The sequence below is a fragment of the Echinops telfairi genome, unplaced genomic scaffold (assembly GCF_000313985.2).
Source record: "Echinops telfairi isolate 266 unplaced genomic scaffold, ASM31398v2 ScPeMD7_27;HRSCAF=92, whole genome shotgun sequence".
NCBI classification, from domain to species: Eukaryota; Metazoa; Chordata; class Mammalia; order Afrosoricida; family Tenrecidae; genus Echinops; species Echinops telfairi.
The window spans coordinates 1,015,378-1,032,165 of NW_022103924.1; the positions used below are offsets into that span (position 1 = coordinate 1,015,378).

Sequence of the window (16,788 nt, forward strand, 5' to 3'; positions counted from 1 at the left end):
AACAGCTAGGTCACTAGCAAGAATCCAAGAATAAACAACATGTTCATTAAGGAAGTGTTAGTCATAGCCAAGAATACCCTTATTCTGCTTGAGAATAGTAACCACATGCACGTTGAGGTCTGCATTCTGACACTAAGGCTGAAGTCACAGCAGCCCAGTGTTTCAACTCAGCTAGTGATTTTATTTCAGAATACTCTGGTAGCACAGCAGGTTATACCCTGTGCTGCTTTTATCAAGGTCAGCAGTTTTGAAGCATCAGGTGCTCCTCAGGAGAAAGATGAGATTTTCTACTTCCATAACACTTTCCAGTCTTGGAAACCCACGAGGATAGTTCTACCCTGAACTACAGGGTCACCACGCAAGTCAGAATCAACTTAATAGAAGCTGAGTTTGTTTTAGGTAATGAAGTGGGATTCCTTCAGAGGAATAAGTGCGACTTTTTCATGCATAGCTGAAACATGATTAGGCTAAGATAGTGGTGTTCTCTAACCAGTTCATAAGCAAGTCTGGTGGCATTCCTTCCTACATTGTTAATCCTTACATCAAAGTGACAAATCTCAGAATTTGAAAATGAGACCACAAGCTACGGTGAGTCATATGTAATGTCTAGAAGTGCTCAAGAGTAAGTTAGATACTTTCCCCCAAAGGGTATAACTGGCAACTCTATCAGGGAATCAAATCAAACAGTCACCTTCTTGTGAGGACTCCCTATTTACCATAGGTGCTAATCAGCAAAATCACCAGTCACAGAGACTTGAAGCTAAATGCTCACCAGGCCTGTGTTATCTCAAAAGTGTTTCTTTACATGCCACTCTTACTGATTGAAAGAATTCTTTCTATAACTTATGGGAATAAGTATAACATGCAACATAATAATTCCTACTATGCTTTCGGGATTGATCCATGATATCACAGAATTGTCTAAATCTCATTAGCTGACTTCAGATGCCCCATGTCCACAGGAACAAGTGTGATGTGTGATTTGGGCACACGAATACAAACAAGCTATCAAAAGTTAAGCCTAACTCCTTCTCTCCCCCACAAAGTTCCCCAGAATAATTGGTGGCCCCCCACAGCCTTTAGTCCTCTTTGGAGACAGAGAACATTTTTCTTTTTAAGGCAGTTACATTTGGGGTATATAGAGCCATCAGGAGTTATAGAGTGAGAGTAGTTTTGTGCCCTTAATTAAGGCAAAATTAACTTTGGTTTATAACTGCATGGAACCTCTTGAACTTATTTTAGGTCTATCCAAAACTTGTATCAGGTGCTTGTAAACTGCTGGAACCATCTATTTCACTATATTGAAAGGATATCTCTTATATTAATTCTCTGATCTTTGAAGAACTCCATTTACTCAGCAATCCCAATAAAATAGTGACTTGTCACTCTGTGATTGACTCAAGAATGGCTCACAAAACTGTTCTATATCTTCCTAGTAGAGGCATGGCTATATTATATACAGTAACAAATAGACTAATATCAGAGTTCAACAAAAGTTTATTTTTTGTCCCACCTCCTCAAAAAAATTGTCCACCTAGTAAAGACCTGGAAGAGAATTCTGAACCACACATATTCAGAGATCCTGGCTTCTTTCATATTGTGTCAACACATGCAATAAGCGGTCCACAAGGATGCCCTGGAAGTCAAGGCCATTTAATTCTAACAGAGCCTTTGCAAATTTATGAGAGCAATCTTTATTTACCAAGACTGTAAACATTAAACTACATCCTTGGCACCCATATTACACTAACCAGATACAAATTTAAAGTAGTTATATGTGTGGAGGATAATAAACTATTTTCTGGTAAATAAGTTATCAGTCTATTTGATGCATGTGACTTAAAATTAGCATACAACTTTAGAATACGTTCCATATTACGTTAAAAGAGATGGATGTGTGAATTCTGATATACTGTAAGTATAATTTCCCTTTTAAAAGGATGTTTTCTACATTCATTATATCCACAGGGCTACTCTACTGTGTAAATTTTATTGTTTACTGTGGACATTCACTACTAGGAGAGATTTCCTCTATTCAGTACATTCTCCTGTATGTAAATTCTCTGATGTCAAATGAGGTGGTCTTTTTTCCAAAATGATTTTCATGTTATTACATCAATAGAGTTTTACCCCTCTTGAATTCCCTAGTATATATCTAGAATTCACTTCTATTCTATCCCACAAGTAATTACATCATGAGACGCCTGGCCATTGTGAGTTCTCTGGTGTATCCTGAGATTTGACATCTGACTAAAAGTTTTCCCACATCTATTACATTGAAAGGGTTTCTCCCCTGTATGAATTCTCTGGTGTACTCTCAATGTTGATGTCCTAGCAAATTTTTTCCCACATTCATTACATTTGAATGGTTTCTCCCCTGTGTGAATTCTCTGGTGTACTTTCAGTGTTGATCTCCTAGCAAAAGTTTTCCCACATTCATTGCATTTAAATGGTTTCTCTCCTGTGTGAGTTTTCTGATGTTGAATGAGATGGTCTTTTCGCCAAAAGGATTTTTCACATTCGTTACATTGGTAAGATTTCTCCTCACTATGAGTTGACTGATGTATTCTGAGGTTTGACTTCTGGCCAAAAGTTTTCCCACATTCATTACATTGAAAGGATTTCTCCCCTGTGTGAATTCTATGATGATCTCTAAGAGTTGACTTCTGAACAAAAGTCTTTCCACATACACTGCATTCATACGGCTTCTCTCCTGTATGAATTCTCTGATGTCCTCGGAGGGTTGATTTCTGCACAAAAGTTTTCCCACATTCATTACATTTATATGGTTTCTCTGCTGTGTGAATTCTTTGGTGTGTACTGAGGTGTGACTTCTGGGAGAAAGCTTTCCCACATTCATTACATTTAAATGGTTTCTCTCCTGTGTGGGTTCTCTGATGTTGAATAAGATGCCCCTTTTGACTGAAGGATTTCCCACATTCATAACATGTATAGGGCCTTACCTTTGGGTGAGTTCTCTGGCATACTCTGTGGGCTGCTGGTGAGCAGGATTTCCCACTTTTACTATATGCAAAGGGTTTATCACCAGTTTTTGTTCTGTCATTACATACAAAGAAATTCTCTCTGGCAATAGTTCTCTGAAGTTGAGTAAAATATGACTTCCTGCTGTAATGATTCCCACTTTCATTACCGTCATAGTATTTCACAGCCAAATGAACTTTATGAAATTGACTAATATTAGAGCATTTCTCCCTTGTGCCATTTCTGTTGTGATCAAACGCACAATTAATCTTATATTCATCATCATTATAGGATGTTTCTCTCCCAGGAGAACTCATATGTGTAATATAATCAGCATTATCATAGAAAACATTCCTAAATTTATTATATTCAAAAGCTTGCTTCAGACCCTGAAACCTTTGAAGTTCAGCAATACCTTTCTTATAAGGTAGAGTTTTTATGGCTTTGTTATAAACATACCCTTTTTCTCTGGTATGAATTCTCTCAAATGTAATATTGAAAGGTAAATTCTCACATACAACTTTCTTTGTTAAATATCCTCTATTATCAACAACAGATTCAGAAATGTTTTGCAAATTCATTTCCCATGATCCAAGTTGACAGGGAATTTTTGTTGAAGAAACAGGAATCTCCATATGAAGATTAAATGGTTTTTCAAAAACTTTTTCTTCCTCTTTAGTCAATGTTTTGTTATTAATAAATATTACTTGTTCCAAGAGTTTATCTTTCACTTTCATATTCTTGTAATCTTCTAAAATAAGAAAGAAAAAAAAAGAAAAGAAAAAAGAATTACAAATCATTTATTTCTGATGAGTGGGATTTATAGACATAGCTGATTGTATATGGTTCCTTAGTAGTAAATAATTCACCTACAAAGGGGCTTCAAAAGTCCTACAAAGGGGCTTCAAACGTTTGTGAGAGAATGTAATTTATCTTTTCTTTACATACGTTTTTTGAAACTCCATCAAAATGAGGGTTTTCAAGGCTGTGACCTTTTGGAAGCAGACTTCCAGGTCTATTTTCAAAAGGGACTCTGGATGGGCTCAAATTGCAAAACAAGTATTAACTGTTTGCACCACCCAGGGACTTCTCCATGGGGGGGGTGGAGAATATATATATGTAACTTCATCTGATAGCCTTCTTTTACAAAATTAGACTTTTTTTCACATATCATTCAATTTAATTGTTCAATCATATTAAGAAAAGTTGCACAATCATCACCATAATCAAATTCAGAACATTTTTCTTCTCATACTCATTATTAGCTCCTGGTTTCCCCCAAGCCTCCTCTGCCATACCCTAGAATGATTAATACAGTTACTGTCTTACTGATCCTGAACTTCATATATAGGAAATTATACAAAATACAAACAGGAAGCAAGAAAACAAACAAAAAAACCAAAATCAATTATAATGACAAAACAAAGAAAAATCTCAGTAGAAAAGAGAGCAGAACATACTAAAACTGAAGAAATCTTAAAATGGGTCTAAGGGAGACTCAACAATAAGGCATGACATTTTAACTAGATCTGTCATAATCAACTTTGCAATGCTCTCTGATAGCAAGGCTAGTCACATCCCTATACTACATAGTCCTATGTAGTCAGAGAAGATTCACCAGAAGCTTAATCCATGTGGGGACATGGCAAATGGATTTTAGGCCTACACTGTCATCCACAGTCTTCTGTAAACCAGATAGTCATAATTTAAGCTCTGATACCAATCCCTCCTTCGCTGTTGGGTTTTATTATTTATAATCCTTGGATTATACAGGCTGGTGTGTTTTTTCCATGTGGACTTAACTGACATCTCACTTGGATAGTGGCTTGTTTTATAACAAGCCTTTAAAGCCCCCACAACACTATTCTTTCTGATAACCTGACACCATCTGGTTTCTTCATTATACTTTTTTAGTGATTGATTGCTGTCTAGTTGATCCCAGTTTTGGGTGCCCCATATTTGTAGAACTGTGTGTGCATCACAGAGTTTTCAGGCTATGACCTTTTGAAATCAGATTTCCAGGTCCTTTTTCCAAAGGGCCTCTGAGTGGGTTCAAACTGCAAGCCATTTGGCTAGTACTCAAGTATTAACTGTTTGCACTCTCCGGGGACTCTTACAACAGGAGTAGACGGATACTTTTTAAAAAATTAAATAATGTTACAGGTGGTGATAAGTCCTTTGTAAACTAGTGAAGCAGGAAGAAGTGACATGGAATGGCTGGCATGTGAACTACAATTTTAAATGGAGCATTGTAGAAAATCTTATTGCTGGGATGAGAGAAAAAGGACCTTGAGAAAAGCAAGAAAGCCTTCCTCAAGAGACAGTACCCTGAATTTTGACTTCTAGTCTCCTAACCTGAAAAAAAAATATTGTTTATGCTTGTTAAAGCCACCTATTTGTAATATTTCTGTTATAACAGCAATATATAATTAAGACAATATATATCAGCATAAACGTTTTCTATGAAACTCAACAATATAAAATGAACAGTCCTGGAATCAGAAACTAAGACAAGAAATAGAGTGCAAATGGTTCTGCAAAAACCCCTATTCCAGACTATAACCTAGATAACTGGGACCTCTTAAAAATTAAGTGCGTATCAAAAGCCTTTACCCAAAGAATGAAAAGATAACTCACAGACTGGGAAAGTATAATGGGCAACACATATGAAAAGGGACTAAATCTTAACCTCAATATCTCAACAACAAAAAGATAAACAACCCAATTTAAAATTGGGCAATGGCATTTAAGAAATGCAAATCAAAATAACAACCCCACCTCATCATGAATAACAAACTTCAAAAGAAGCAATCAAATAAATGCTGGCGAGGGTCCGAGAGGCTAGAACCCTGATAAACAGCTGGCGGGGCTCTAAAATGGTGCAATTTGGAGAGGAAGTCATATAGCACTTTCTCAAAACATTGGTAACAGAAATACCAAATGACCCAGCAATCCCTGTATTTGGTATATAACCTAGAGAAATAAGAGCCATGACACAGATAATTGCACACTCATGTTCATTGCAAGACTGTTTATGATCGCAAAAAGGTGGAAACAACATAAATGACAATCAGTGGAAGAATGAATAAACAAACTATGGTACATAAACACACAATGAAATGTTATGTAACACTAGAAAGTAACAATGCATCTGTAAAATACCTCAAAACATGAATGGGTTTGGAGAACATTATCTAAGTGTAGGAAGTCAACTACCAAAAGGCAAATATTTATATGGTACTACCAAAAGGCATGTATTATAAAAAGTCATGAAAAGGTTTTCACAATAAAATAAACAATGATGGTAACCAGGGACTAAAGCAGGTAGACAAGTGTTAACCTGGGTAAAGCTGAAAGCAAGAGAGGGGTTAGGGAAAAAAATGCTAGAAGCAGAGGAAGACACAGAGAGACTTGAAAGAGTTAAAAGCAACAAAGGCAAACACTATTAATACACACAATCCTGCAAGTGATGATCTAGATTTGATGCTTGGATAGACACACAGGCTAAACAAGGTGGAAGAGTTGGAGTATACTCAGAAATACATAAGTCTGACAAAGGATATTTGTATATATCCATTAATGTGGTAAAATATATAGGCGGCTCTCCAAACTCCAAACTCACTGCCATTGAGCCAATTCCAGTGCCTAGCAACCAAAAAAGACAGAGTAAGACTTCTCCTGTTAGTTTCTGAGACTGTAACTCTTCACAGGCATAGACAGCCTCATCTTTCTCCCACGAAGCTACTGGTGGTTTCAAACTGTTGGCCTTGTGTTTTTAGCAACCTAACATGTAACCCACTAAGTCACCAGGGGGCAAAGTTATGAAAACTTCATATACATAACCAAATACTCTGAGAGAATGAGTATCTGAACCTGGGGCTCAGGACCATAATTTCAGGGGACACCAAGGTAAACTGGCATAACGTAGTTCACAAAGACAATGTTCTACATCTTATTTAGTTGAGTAGTGACATGTTTACTGCAGCACTAGTCACATCAAAAAGAAGAAAACCTAAATGTTTATTAATAGACGAATAAACAACTTGTGGTACATAATACAATGAAATACTATGAAGCAATAAAGACTCATAAATCCATGAAATACATTACAATATATAATGACCTGGAAGACATAATCCTTAGTCAATCATAAAAGGACAAATACTGTATAGGCTCCTATTATTAAAAGTCAAAATTAGGCTTATCCAGAAATATCTTAGATGATTCTGAGGGACGGGAGCATAAAAAATGGAGAATCACTAACTATGTAATATACAAGAGTTAATTATCATGAAGACAAAGGCAATAAATAATATAGGGGGAAATCTAGGTGTATCAGCAAAACAATTTATAAAGATAATGCTTTACATCACAGTCTGATGTGTAGTGTTTAGGGTCTTAACTTTTGCATGGAAGAAACAACAATTGGTCTCTCATAGCAAAGGAAAATAAAGAAAACTGAAAACTCACGGAATCAATAAGTCCAAAATATTATGAACCATAGCCTTCTCTAACTTGAAACTAGAAGAACTAAATGTTGGAACGTACACAAAAAAGAATACTACAAAATGTTAAAAACAATGGATCTGCAAAACACTTCATAACATGGATGAATGAACCTGGAGGATATTATGCCCAGTCAAATCAGTGAGTCACAAAAAGTCAAGAAAATAGAAAGAACCTATTGTGCTTTAGGTGAAAGTTTAAATAGAAAATTCATTTTGCAATCAATAATTCACACATATTGATTGAAATCCCACAATGTGTCAACACTCTATTTTCTCTCTGGGTTTCCTATTTCCAGTCATCTAATTTCCCTGTCTCTCCCCGCCTTCTCATCTTTGGTTTTGGGCAAATATTGACATTTTGGTCATGGTTAGTTAATTATTCTAAGCTGAAATTCTTCACAGATATTCTTGTTTATTTTTTTAGGTCTTTGACGAGAGACAGCCTTTCCCACTAAAAGAAATATTCTTTGATGGCAACTATACCTGCCATTGTGGGGACGGTGCAGGTTGAGCAGTGTTTTGTTCTGGTGTACATGGAGTTGTTATGAGTTGGAACCAATGTGCTGGTACCTAACAACATCATCAATAAGGGGATGGAGGGAATGTAGTAAAAATGTGGAACAAACTTCAAATAAAAGTAAAGAGAGGAAAATGGCTAGAACCACTGGCTTGACTGAGACAGTCTTCTAACTGGAAACTCAAGGCACACCCCGAGGCCATCTCTCCAGCAAAGTTTCTTGAACTTAATGTAAAGGTTTTTTTTTTTTTTACTTTTGACTGGTAGTTTCAGTGTCTTGGGACCTTCTAAAAATTCTTGATTAACAAGAGATTTCACCCCTACGCTAGCCTTCTGAGGTCCAACTACACACTCCTACCTCACTGAAGAATTCAGTCTGCCAATACGCAATACTCACCATGGCAGTTCTTGTTGGAGAATTCCTCCTCTAGGAACTTAGGTTCTTCCCCTTGCTCCAATTTGAAGATCATTTCTGGCTTTAAAATGCAGTACCCTATAAAGAGAGACCAAATGATAAGTGAAGTCAGATAAACAAGCTTTTGTTTCTCCAAAAGTAGAAGATACAATTTCAGAAGTAGCACCAGGAAGGTGCTTATTTGCACTCAATATGGACTTGACAACCAAAATTAGAAAATTCTAGTTCGCAAAAGGGTTCAATCTGTTACTTTAGGTTCCTGAATAAAAAGCCTAAAAGCATTAACTAAATAAAATCCTCACATGTACTCACAATTAAAAAGGAAATGTTAAGAAGAAAATTTAAAAAAGAAATATTTTCTATAAAGAGTTACATGGATAAGTTATATTTTTGTGCTCACCCACTGAGACGAGATGGCTGTAATTCTCCAGCATCACATCTCTGTACAGAGTCCTCTGGGCAGGGCCCATGTGCTGCCACTCCTCCTGGGTGAGCTCCACAGCCACGTCCTTGAAGCACACTGATGCCTGTTACAGCACATTTCTATTTAATAGGTGACATTATAAATACTTTTGTAAATGATTCCTTTCTTTTCTGTAAACAAATGATAATAAGGGATGCTCATTTTGGACCTAATTTTACCTTATACTTTAAAAGTACTCAATTAGTAAATATCTACATTAGATTAACTTGATTATGTACATGTACTATCGATATATTAATAAAACTTTTGCTTACTGTTTTAGCAAAAGTTAAAAATACATAGATAAACTTGGTAAAATTATCATCTCAAGCTCCAAAGGACTAACATTGCATAGTCTAGGACAGGTATAAGCGAAGTATCCTGGTGGCAAATCTAGCTTATAAATAAAAATTTTATAAATAAAATTTTATTGTGACACAGCCATGCCCATATCTATGGTTACATTTGCACTAAAGTTACAGAGGTGAGTATCACACAATACGATCCCTCAAAGATACATATACATATTAATTGACCCTTTGCAAAAATTTCTAACACTTGGACTAGGCAATCCAAACAAAAACTATGTAGTTTTACTGCAAATAAACAACTCCTCACAGATAATACATAAATAGTATGTATATTTAAAGTAAACGATGGAAAAAATAATCAAAGAAAGTAACTGTGGCTATATTAATACCAAAAGAGTAGATTTTGGTAGGAAAGGAAAATTATGAAATATAAATAATTCATAGCTCACTAGTCCTTTTTTAAAGTAGGAAAGTTTATTTGCTAAATATAATTTCATAAACTTGAAAAAATCATTGAGATGTGCAAATTAAGCATAGTACATTTACTGGCAATGCATACAATTTTTATAGGGATGCATTAGGACAGATAACAGTGTTTGTAGGCTTTTTATTCAAGTTACCTCACATAAAACATTACTTTAATAATGTTTTATTAAATGAAAATAAAGGACTCAACTCAAGAGAGAAATAAAAATGTCCGAGAAGGGGGTCCAAAAAAATAAAATGTGCTTTCTAATAGATGTGCTGATTTTATTAATATCTGCTTATGTCATATTCCCAATTGATCTCTACAGGAAAAACACAAACAGAAGCTGTTACATTTGCCCTCAAGGCCAAGAGCTTTTTGGAGTCAAAAAACTCGCTGTCATCCAGTTGATTCCAAAGCACAGTGGCCTTATCGGACAGAGTCGAACTGCCTTTGTGGGTATCTCAGACTGTAAATCTTTATGAGAGTAGAAAGCTTCATCTTTCTCCTGTGGAGATGCTGGTGAATTTGAACTGTTGACCTTGTTAGCAGAACAACACATAACCCACTAGACCACCTGGGTTCCTTTAAAAAGCTTTTTAAAGTAATTACAAATTGTTTAGTGGCCTTGAATTCTGTTTATCAGTAGGTGTCTCAAGATTATCAGGCAAGTCCAATTTCAAAACCTCATGCAGCAGAAAGGACCTTAGCCCTGGTTAAGGACAGGCGTTTTCTCACTAGGAGATCTGCCAGGTCTGGAAACCTTTAAATATATACTGGGCTCAAGGAGGAGGGAAGTTAGAGAAATCCAGTCTTTAAATTCTCTCCCCCGCCCACCACCCTCTTTTCACCTCATTCCCAAAGCAAACATGGGTAAGTGAGGTTCTCCCAGGCCAGAAACTGCTCCCAGGGCATACCCCGCTGAAGCAGGATGCTGTCACCAACAGCAGCTGATGGGCAGGTCTGGAAACTGACTCCATGCTTGCCACTCACTATCTGTGAGGCCACCGCCTCCAAACTGGACAAACCGACCAAGGCAAGCAGGCAGTGGCAAACCAACGTGAGATCGCTAAAACACAAGCAGTAGCACAGTTAGCATCATACCTGGGACTTGGCAGATAAGAGTAAGTGAAGTTTCCTAAGAATTGTACAGTTATATGTAAAGTGTGATTTTCTGTGAGTCTGTTACGCAGTAATAATTTCACAGTATGAATATTAGCAGTACAAAATAATCAAAAGTCATGGGCTGCATTATTTATGTTTTGAAAGGGGGGGAGAACTCTTTTCTTATAAATACAAGACAGTCTTTTTTCTATTTATTATTATTATTTGTTCCTCAGGAATACTTAATTTTCTTTCTTGGCAAGAAAAAAACCACAACAACACAAGTAGGAAGTTTTGTTTCTATGTGAATACTGAAGTTTCCTGGGTTGGCAAGAGGTCTAAATTCTATCATACAATGCAAGGCCACAGGGGATGAGGGTGATCAGATGGCCTTCTGGGGCTGAGGTCAAATTTTTGCGGGGCAACCAGTATTCAGGCCTGTGTACTGAAATCGCTGCTGAGAGATTTGGCCCTTTTGAGGGCACACTGTATTCTGTCTGCCAAAATGTTCACACAAGTGATGGTGTTTTTGTCTTGAGTTGTCTTTGGTCTGGCTAGCTAGGATTGAATCCAATAAATTCAGGAATAGGTTCCCTTTAATTCTCTGAGTTCAGTAGCCAGGGCATTTCTAAACAAAGGTTGATTGTCTCCGATTGACTGACAGAGGAGAGGTCATGAAAAACGGAGTGGTTTCCTGAGCTTCTGAATCTCACTACTCAAAGGCAAAGAATTTTGGGGAGTGAGGGTCCAAAGGCATGCCAACACAATAAAGCACAGAATATCTTCTGGAACTTGCATAAGAACAAAGTAGGGTGCAGGTAGTGGGGACTACTGCCTCATTAATGGCCCTGAGGTCTTGGGCAAATCTGCACCTCCATTTGGCTTCTTTACAGGCTGAATGGAAGTGTTATTTAGCGATTGACAGGATTGAAAGAGATGAAAGTTTGGCAGCCACTGTAGAAATGGTTTAATTATTTGTAGCACTTCAGCTGAGGGGCTATTGTTTTATCCAGGGGAAATGTACTCTTGGCTTCAGCCAAACAAATCAAGGAACTTTTAGCTGTTTTCTGTTACTTCAGTACCATAGACCCTAGAGTCAATTTGGGCCTTTATTTTTCTGAAGATGTAAAGTAAATGCAATGTTTCCTATCTGTATCCTACATTGGTCAGCCCACTTCTAAAAATCCCAGTAGCCCCTAGTTTAGTTACAGGTTTCTTCCTAACAAGGGAACAGGGACATAAAGAAAGGAATAGGGTACGAGTTTGGATTCTATCTCACAAGTAAGAGGGGTGATAAACTTTTTTTAATCCCAGGGCAACTATCTATACCAATGCAGTTGTGGTTGAAGAGGCGGCCCGTAGGTTGGCTCAGAAGGCATAGGCAAATTCTATAGTCAATAAAAAGTCAATGTTCCCAGCTGGCATGTCAAAGGCAACCTGAGGCTCAAAGATGTTATGGTAATGTATGTGTTCCCCATTGGAAGCCGCACAGTCCCTGGGCCCAGTCACTCTTCCTTCTAATACTTGACTAGTCTCTTAAAGGTGAGTTTATTCAGAAACGGCTGCTGACCAGTGGCAACCACAAATTGTATGTGGTGATGCTCAGGACATTGCTTCCACCAGCGGCCCTCCAGCTTGCAGTATCTAAATTGATTGGGTTCCAACTTTGCTAGCTGTTAGGATATGCTTCTATGCTGTTGAGGTCTTTTGGGACCCTGGGGGCTATCTCAGAGGTTGTCCTTGGATGGTCTCAGTCAACAATCAGGGCTGCCATTTCATCCCTTTGTTCTTTTTAGCCTCCTCTGCTCTCTCCTGGTTGTTAAAAACCTTATAAGCCTCCTCTACCAAGTAACTGGTCTGAGTCAAATATGCAGAGTATAGCTTTAGCAACTTCCATCTAATATATCTGGAGCAGATAAAGTAAATTTGCCAGTAGGACCTGCCCCCCACCCCATCCCTGGGAGATCCAGAGTTGGTGTCACAGTATTTTCTGAAAGTCTGAAGAAAGCAACTGGATTTTCTTTTCTCTCTTAGATGACTTCTCTGACCTTCAAATAATCTACTGTTTTTTTTAACACACATTGCTAAACCTTCAGAGACACATGCAACAAAATATCTAATCTTAGGTTTATCAACTGTATTTTCATAGCTCCAGTGAGGATCTATTTCAGGGACTGCCACTGCCCAGCCAGCTCCCAACACTCTCGTAGGGGTTTAAGCCAACCAAGATGCCAGTGTGTTCACAGGTCTTGGCCATGATTCTCTTCTCACTTGTTGAACAGCGGTAGTTGAAATTAACCATCACATCAACCCAGGGTAAATCCAAGGTTCACAAACTCATACCCGAATGCAACAAGGTTTTCAGAAAAAAGTCCGACTTTCTTCTTGAATTGGACTAGATATGACAAGGAAAAGGGGACAAGACCCAGCCTGTGCTGTCTCCACCTGCTTGGTTTCAGCTGCAGAGGCTGGCGAGTTGTTCCTGACTTCCATCCCATTGGTAATTGATTGGACTGAGGTGAAGCGGGTCAGGGGCCCTGCTTCCCAGCGCTTTCCTGGAGGTGCCAGATAAGATAACCCGTGAGACCAGATGCTCCGGATCCAAAGAAAGTCGACAAGCAATTCCTGGGAGTGGCAAGACCCCATATGCTAATTGCCATAAATGCTGGACATTCCTCACCACCCCTTTAAAAACCCGTGCCCCCCACCCACTCCCCACTGCTGAGCTTACCCCTAATAAAGCTATTTCTGTTTCTGCTTTCCTTTGTCCTGTCAGTTATGTCCTTGTTCCTCAGTTTACCTTATACTTCGTCTGTCTCCTCGTGCCTCAGTTTTACTTTACAGTAATGGTTTCAAGGCCTGTGATACAGTTGCTGACAAGCACTCCCAGGGAAATGGCAAGGGGGACTATTATGCCTCCCTGAGTCTGGAGTGAGAGCAGTCTGCTTGGGGGTTCAGGATCTCCCGGGCCAACTGATGGTGTGGTGAGATGTTGGGGTGACTGCAGGAAGGGGTCAATCGACAAATCAGGGTTTTGATCCTTTAAAACAAAATGGTTGGATGTTAAGGGCAGTAAGGTCTTGCATTCTGATCTCAATTTAGGGTCATGGTAAAAAACTGTAAAGTCTTCACCATTGTGCCTCTCCTTCCACTTCTGTCTTTTTCTTAGTATGCTATGGTCATTTCACATCTCTTTCCTGGAACCCTGGTGGTGTTAGTAGGGCTCATTTGGGCTGCTAACGAGGTACAAGCAGTTCAGAACCACCATGTGGCAGTGCCGCTCATCATGGTACTGTGGCACCAGAGAAGAGAGCTGACAGTCAAGAAGAAACAAATGTTGAGCGAGTCAATAAGAACCCCTGAGGTGAGCAAGAGGGGTGAGATGGCTCTCCGAATCTCTCACCAGACAAAGGAGTCCAGACTGCCCTGCTGCTCAGCCACTCCAGAGGTTCTGGACTCTAAAGGTTCATCAAAGAGGTCCTGGAGTCTCAGACCAACTCAGAGCCGGAGCCCAAGGGGCCCCAGAACTTAGGATCCTTGCCTTTTCCTGAGCAGGTGGAGCAGAGAGAGCACTAGCTTAGTCCTTCAGGCAGGGAGTTTGTTTCTTCTCATCAAAAAACCAAGATAGTACACACTTGTAACTTCTAAAATGGAGGTCTCCCAACAACCTTGCTTTAAGTAAAATAGTAAAAAATGGTCAAAAGAGTAGGATCAGTGTGTTGGATGTCTTTTACCTAGGGTGCAGCAGCAGACCAGACTGCTAGGAGGCTCTGCAGTCCTTCTCTAGTGTCAGCTGTCAGTTTATTTGATGGCAAAAACAAGGCGGATATACTGTGGGCCTCCTGACCATCATTTTGTCTTCTGTACATCTTAAATATGACATTCCGTGAGAAAGCAAAGTCCAGACTGCCCTCCACTAAGTGAGACTAAAATAAGCAGCCATCTTAGTGAGGTGTCTGCTAAGTCCACATGGAAAAGGCACACTAACTACTTGACAATAAAATACAAGATCAGAGGGGGAAACTGTATTAGAGCTTAAATTCTACCCATTGAATTCCCTTGGTCTATTGACAAAGTGTATTACGCTTGTTCTCAGAAATAGTGCAATGGAAAGTGGAGATATCCAAACCAAACTCGCTGCCATCAAGTGGATTCCTACCCATAATGACTATCTAGGACCAAGGAGAACTGCCTCTTTGAATTCCGAGACTAACACTGTATGGGGTAGAAAGCCCATCTTTCTCCCATGGAACAGCACATGGTTTAAAACTGTGGACCTTGTAGTTAGCAGCCCAACAAGTAAATACTATGCCACCAGAGCTGCTACTGCAGACATAGGTAGGTTAAAATTTAATATCTTTTTTTTTTTAACATTTTATTAGGGGCTCATACAACTGTTATCCCAATCCATACACACATCAATTGTGTAAAGCGCATTTGTACATTTCTCAAAACATTTTCTCTCCACTTAAACCCCCGACATTAGGTCTTCATTTGCCCCCACCTCCCCACTCCCCCAAATTTAATATCTTACACTCTGTTTTGTTTTGGGATGTTTACCCATTTTTAAGTTGCTCAAGCTTGTATTAATTTCTGCTATCTTTTGGATTTAAGTTTTAAGTGTTTTATTTGTTGTTGGATTTCTAAAAAAATTATTTTCTTTATATGAAATTTAGGGTAGATAAATTTATAGAGATAGCAACCAAATTAATAGTTTCTTAAAGGTCTTACAGGGGAGCTTAGGGGAAATAGTGAGCTAGTAATGGATACAAGAATGAAGAAACTGTTAAAATTGATTGTGTAGTGATTGCACAACTCTCTTTAATATATTAAATTGTAAGCTATGTGAATTTATGTTAAAAAGAAAACAAAACAAAAAAAGGGAACCCTCAATGAGGTGAACTGATATAATAACCACAACAATGGATTCAAACATACTAATCATAAATATGGCACAGGGTCAATTTGTTCTGACATACTTATTATGAGGTTGCCACTAGATGGAGGCAATGTGACAGCAACTGATAACAACAAAGCATCATACTGAATATAGAAAGGCTGGAAACCTAAAATAACTTCCAATAAGAAAGGGAACAAAACAAGAATGCCCACACCTGCCACTTCTATTTAATACTATAATTTGGAAGTTCTAGCCACAGCAATTGGGCAAGGAAAAAGAATAAAGGGTACCAAAATTGGAAGATATAAAACTATCTCTTTGCAGTTGACATACTCTTTTATATAGAAAATGCTAAAAAAATCCACAAACAATTTTTAGAACTAATAAAATAATTCAGTAATGTTTTAGGATACAAGATCACCATACAGAAATAATTTGTATTTTTACAGACTAGTCATGAATAATTTAAAAATAGTAAAATTATGTTTATAAAATATTATAAACAAAATACATAGGAACAAAGTTAACCAAGCATGGTACAACACAACAAACACTACAAAAATATTTATGAAAGAAATTAAAGAAGACGAAAATGTTCTGGATTCATGGATTATTTTAAGACATCAAATTCTTAAGATGGTAATACCCTCTGCAATATATAGATTTGATGCAATCCCTATTAAAATTTCAAAGGTTTGTTTCACAGAAATGTTGATCCTAAAATGCATATGCAATCGCAAGGAGTCTCAAATAGCAAAAACAATCTTGAAAATGAATGAGGTTGGAGGATTCACACTTAGATATTTCAAAACTTACTGCAGAGAAACAATAATCAAATATTTTAATTATGTAGTAATGTCATAAAGATAAATACATATATCACAGAGTAAAACTGGGAGTACAGAATAAATTCATTCCCTTATAGGCAATTGATTTTCAACAAGGGTGTCAAGGTCATTCATTGAGGGGAGAAATTCTTTTCAACAGTTCTGGGTCACCTGGGCAGCAACATGAAAAAGAATGAATTTGGGAACAACATATCAACCTGTGTGATCACGGGGTGTCGAACGGATCACTGAAGACAAATGGGTGCATAAGCAAATGTGGTGAAGAAAGCTGATG

General features: G+C 38.0%; 1 protein-coding gene across 5 annotated transcripts in view; it reads right to left on the reverse strand.

Annotated features, from left to right (window-relative positions):
- Positions 1-1,677: 1,677 nt before the first annotated feature.
- ZNF510 (zinc finger protein 510) overlaps positions 1,678-16,788 on the reverse strand; it is a 52,650-nt gene continuing 37,539 nt past the window's right edge. For 2 of the 5 annotated variants that reach the window (XM_045289434.1, XM_045289431.1), the window contains 3 exons: positions 8,823-8,949; positions 8,405-8,500; positions 1,678-3,733 (listed from right to left, as the gene is read on the reverse strand). In XM_045289434.1, the coding sequence (XP_045145369.1) occupies positions 2,169-3,733; positions 8,405-8,500; positions 8,823-8,892 (1,731 nt within the window). In that variant the 5' untranslated portion in view covers positions 8,893-8,949 and the 3' untranslated portion in view covers positions 1,678-2,168. Of the gene's footprint in view, positions 3,734-8,404; positions 8,501-8,822; positions 9,017-10,513; positions 10,691-16,788 lie in introns of those variants that run through there. The other 3 variants (XM_045289430.1, XM_045289433.1, XM_045289432.1) reach the window with 3 other exon arrangements.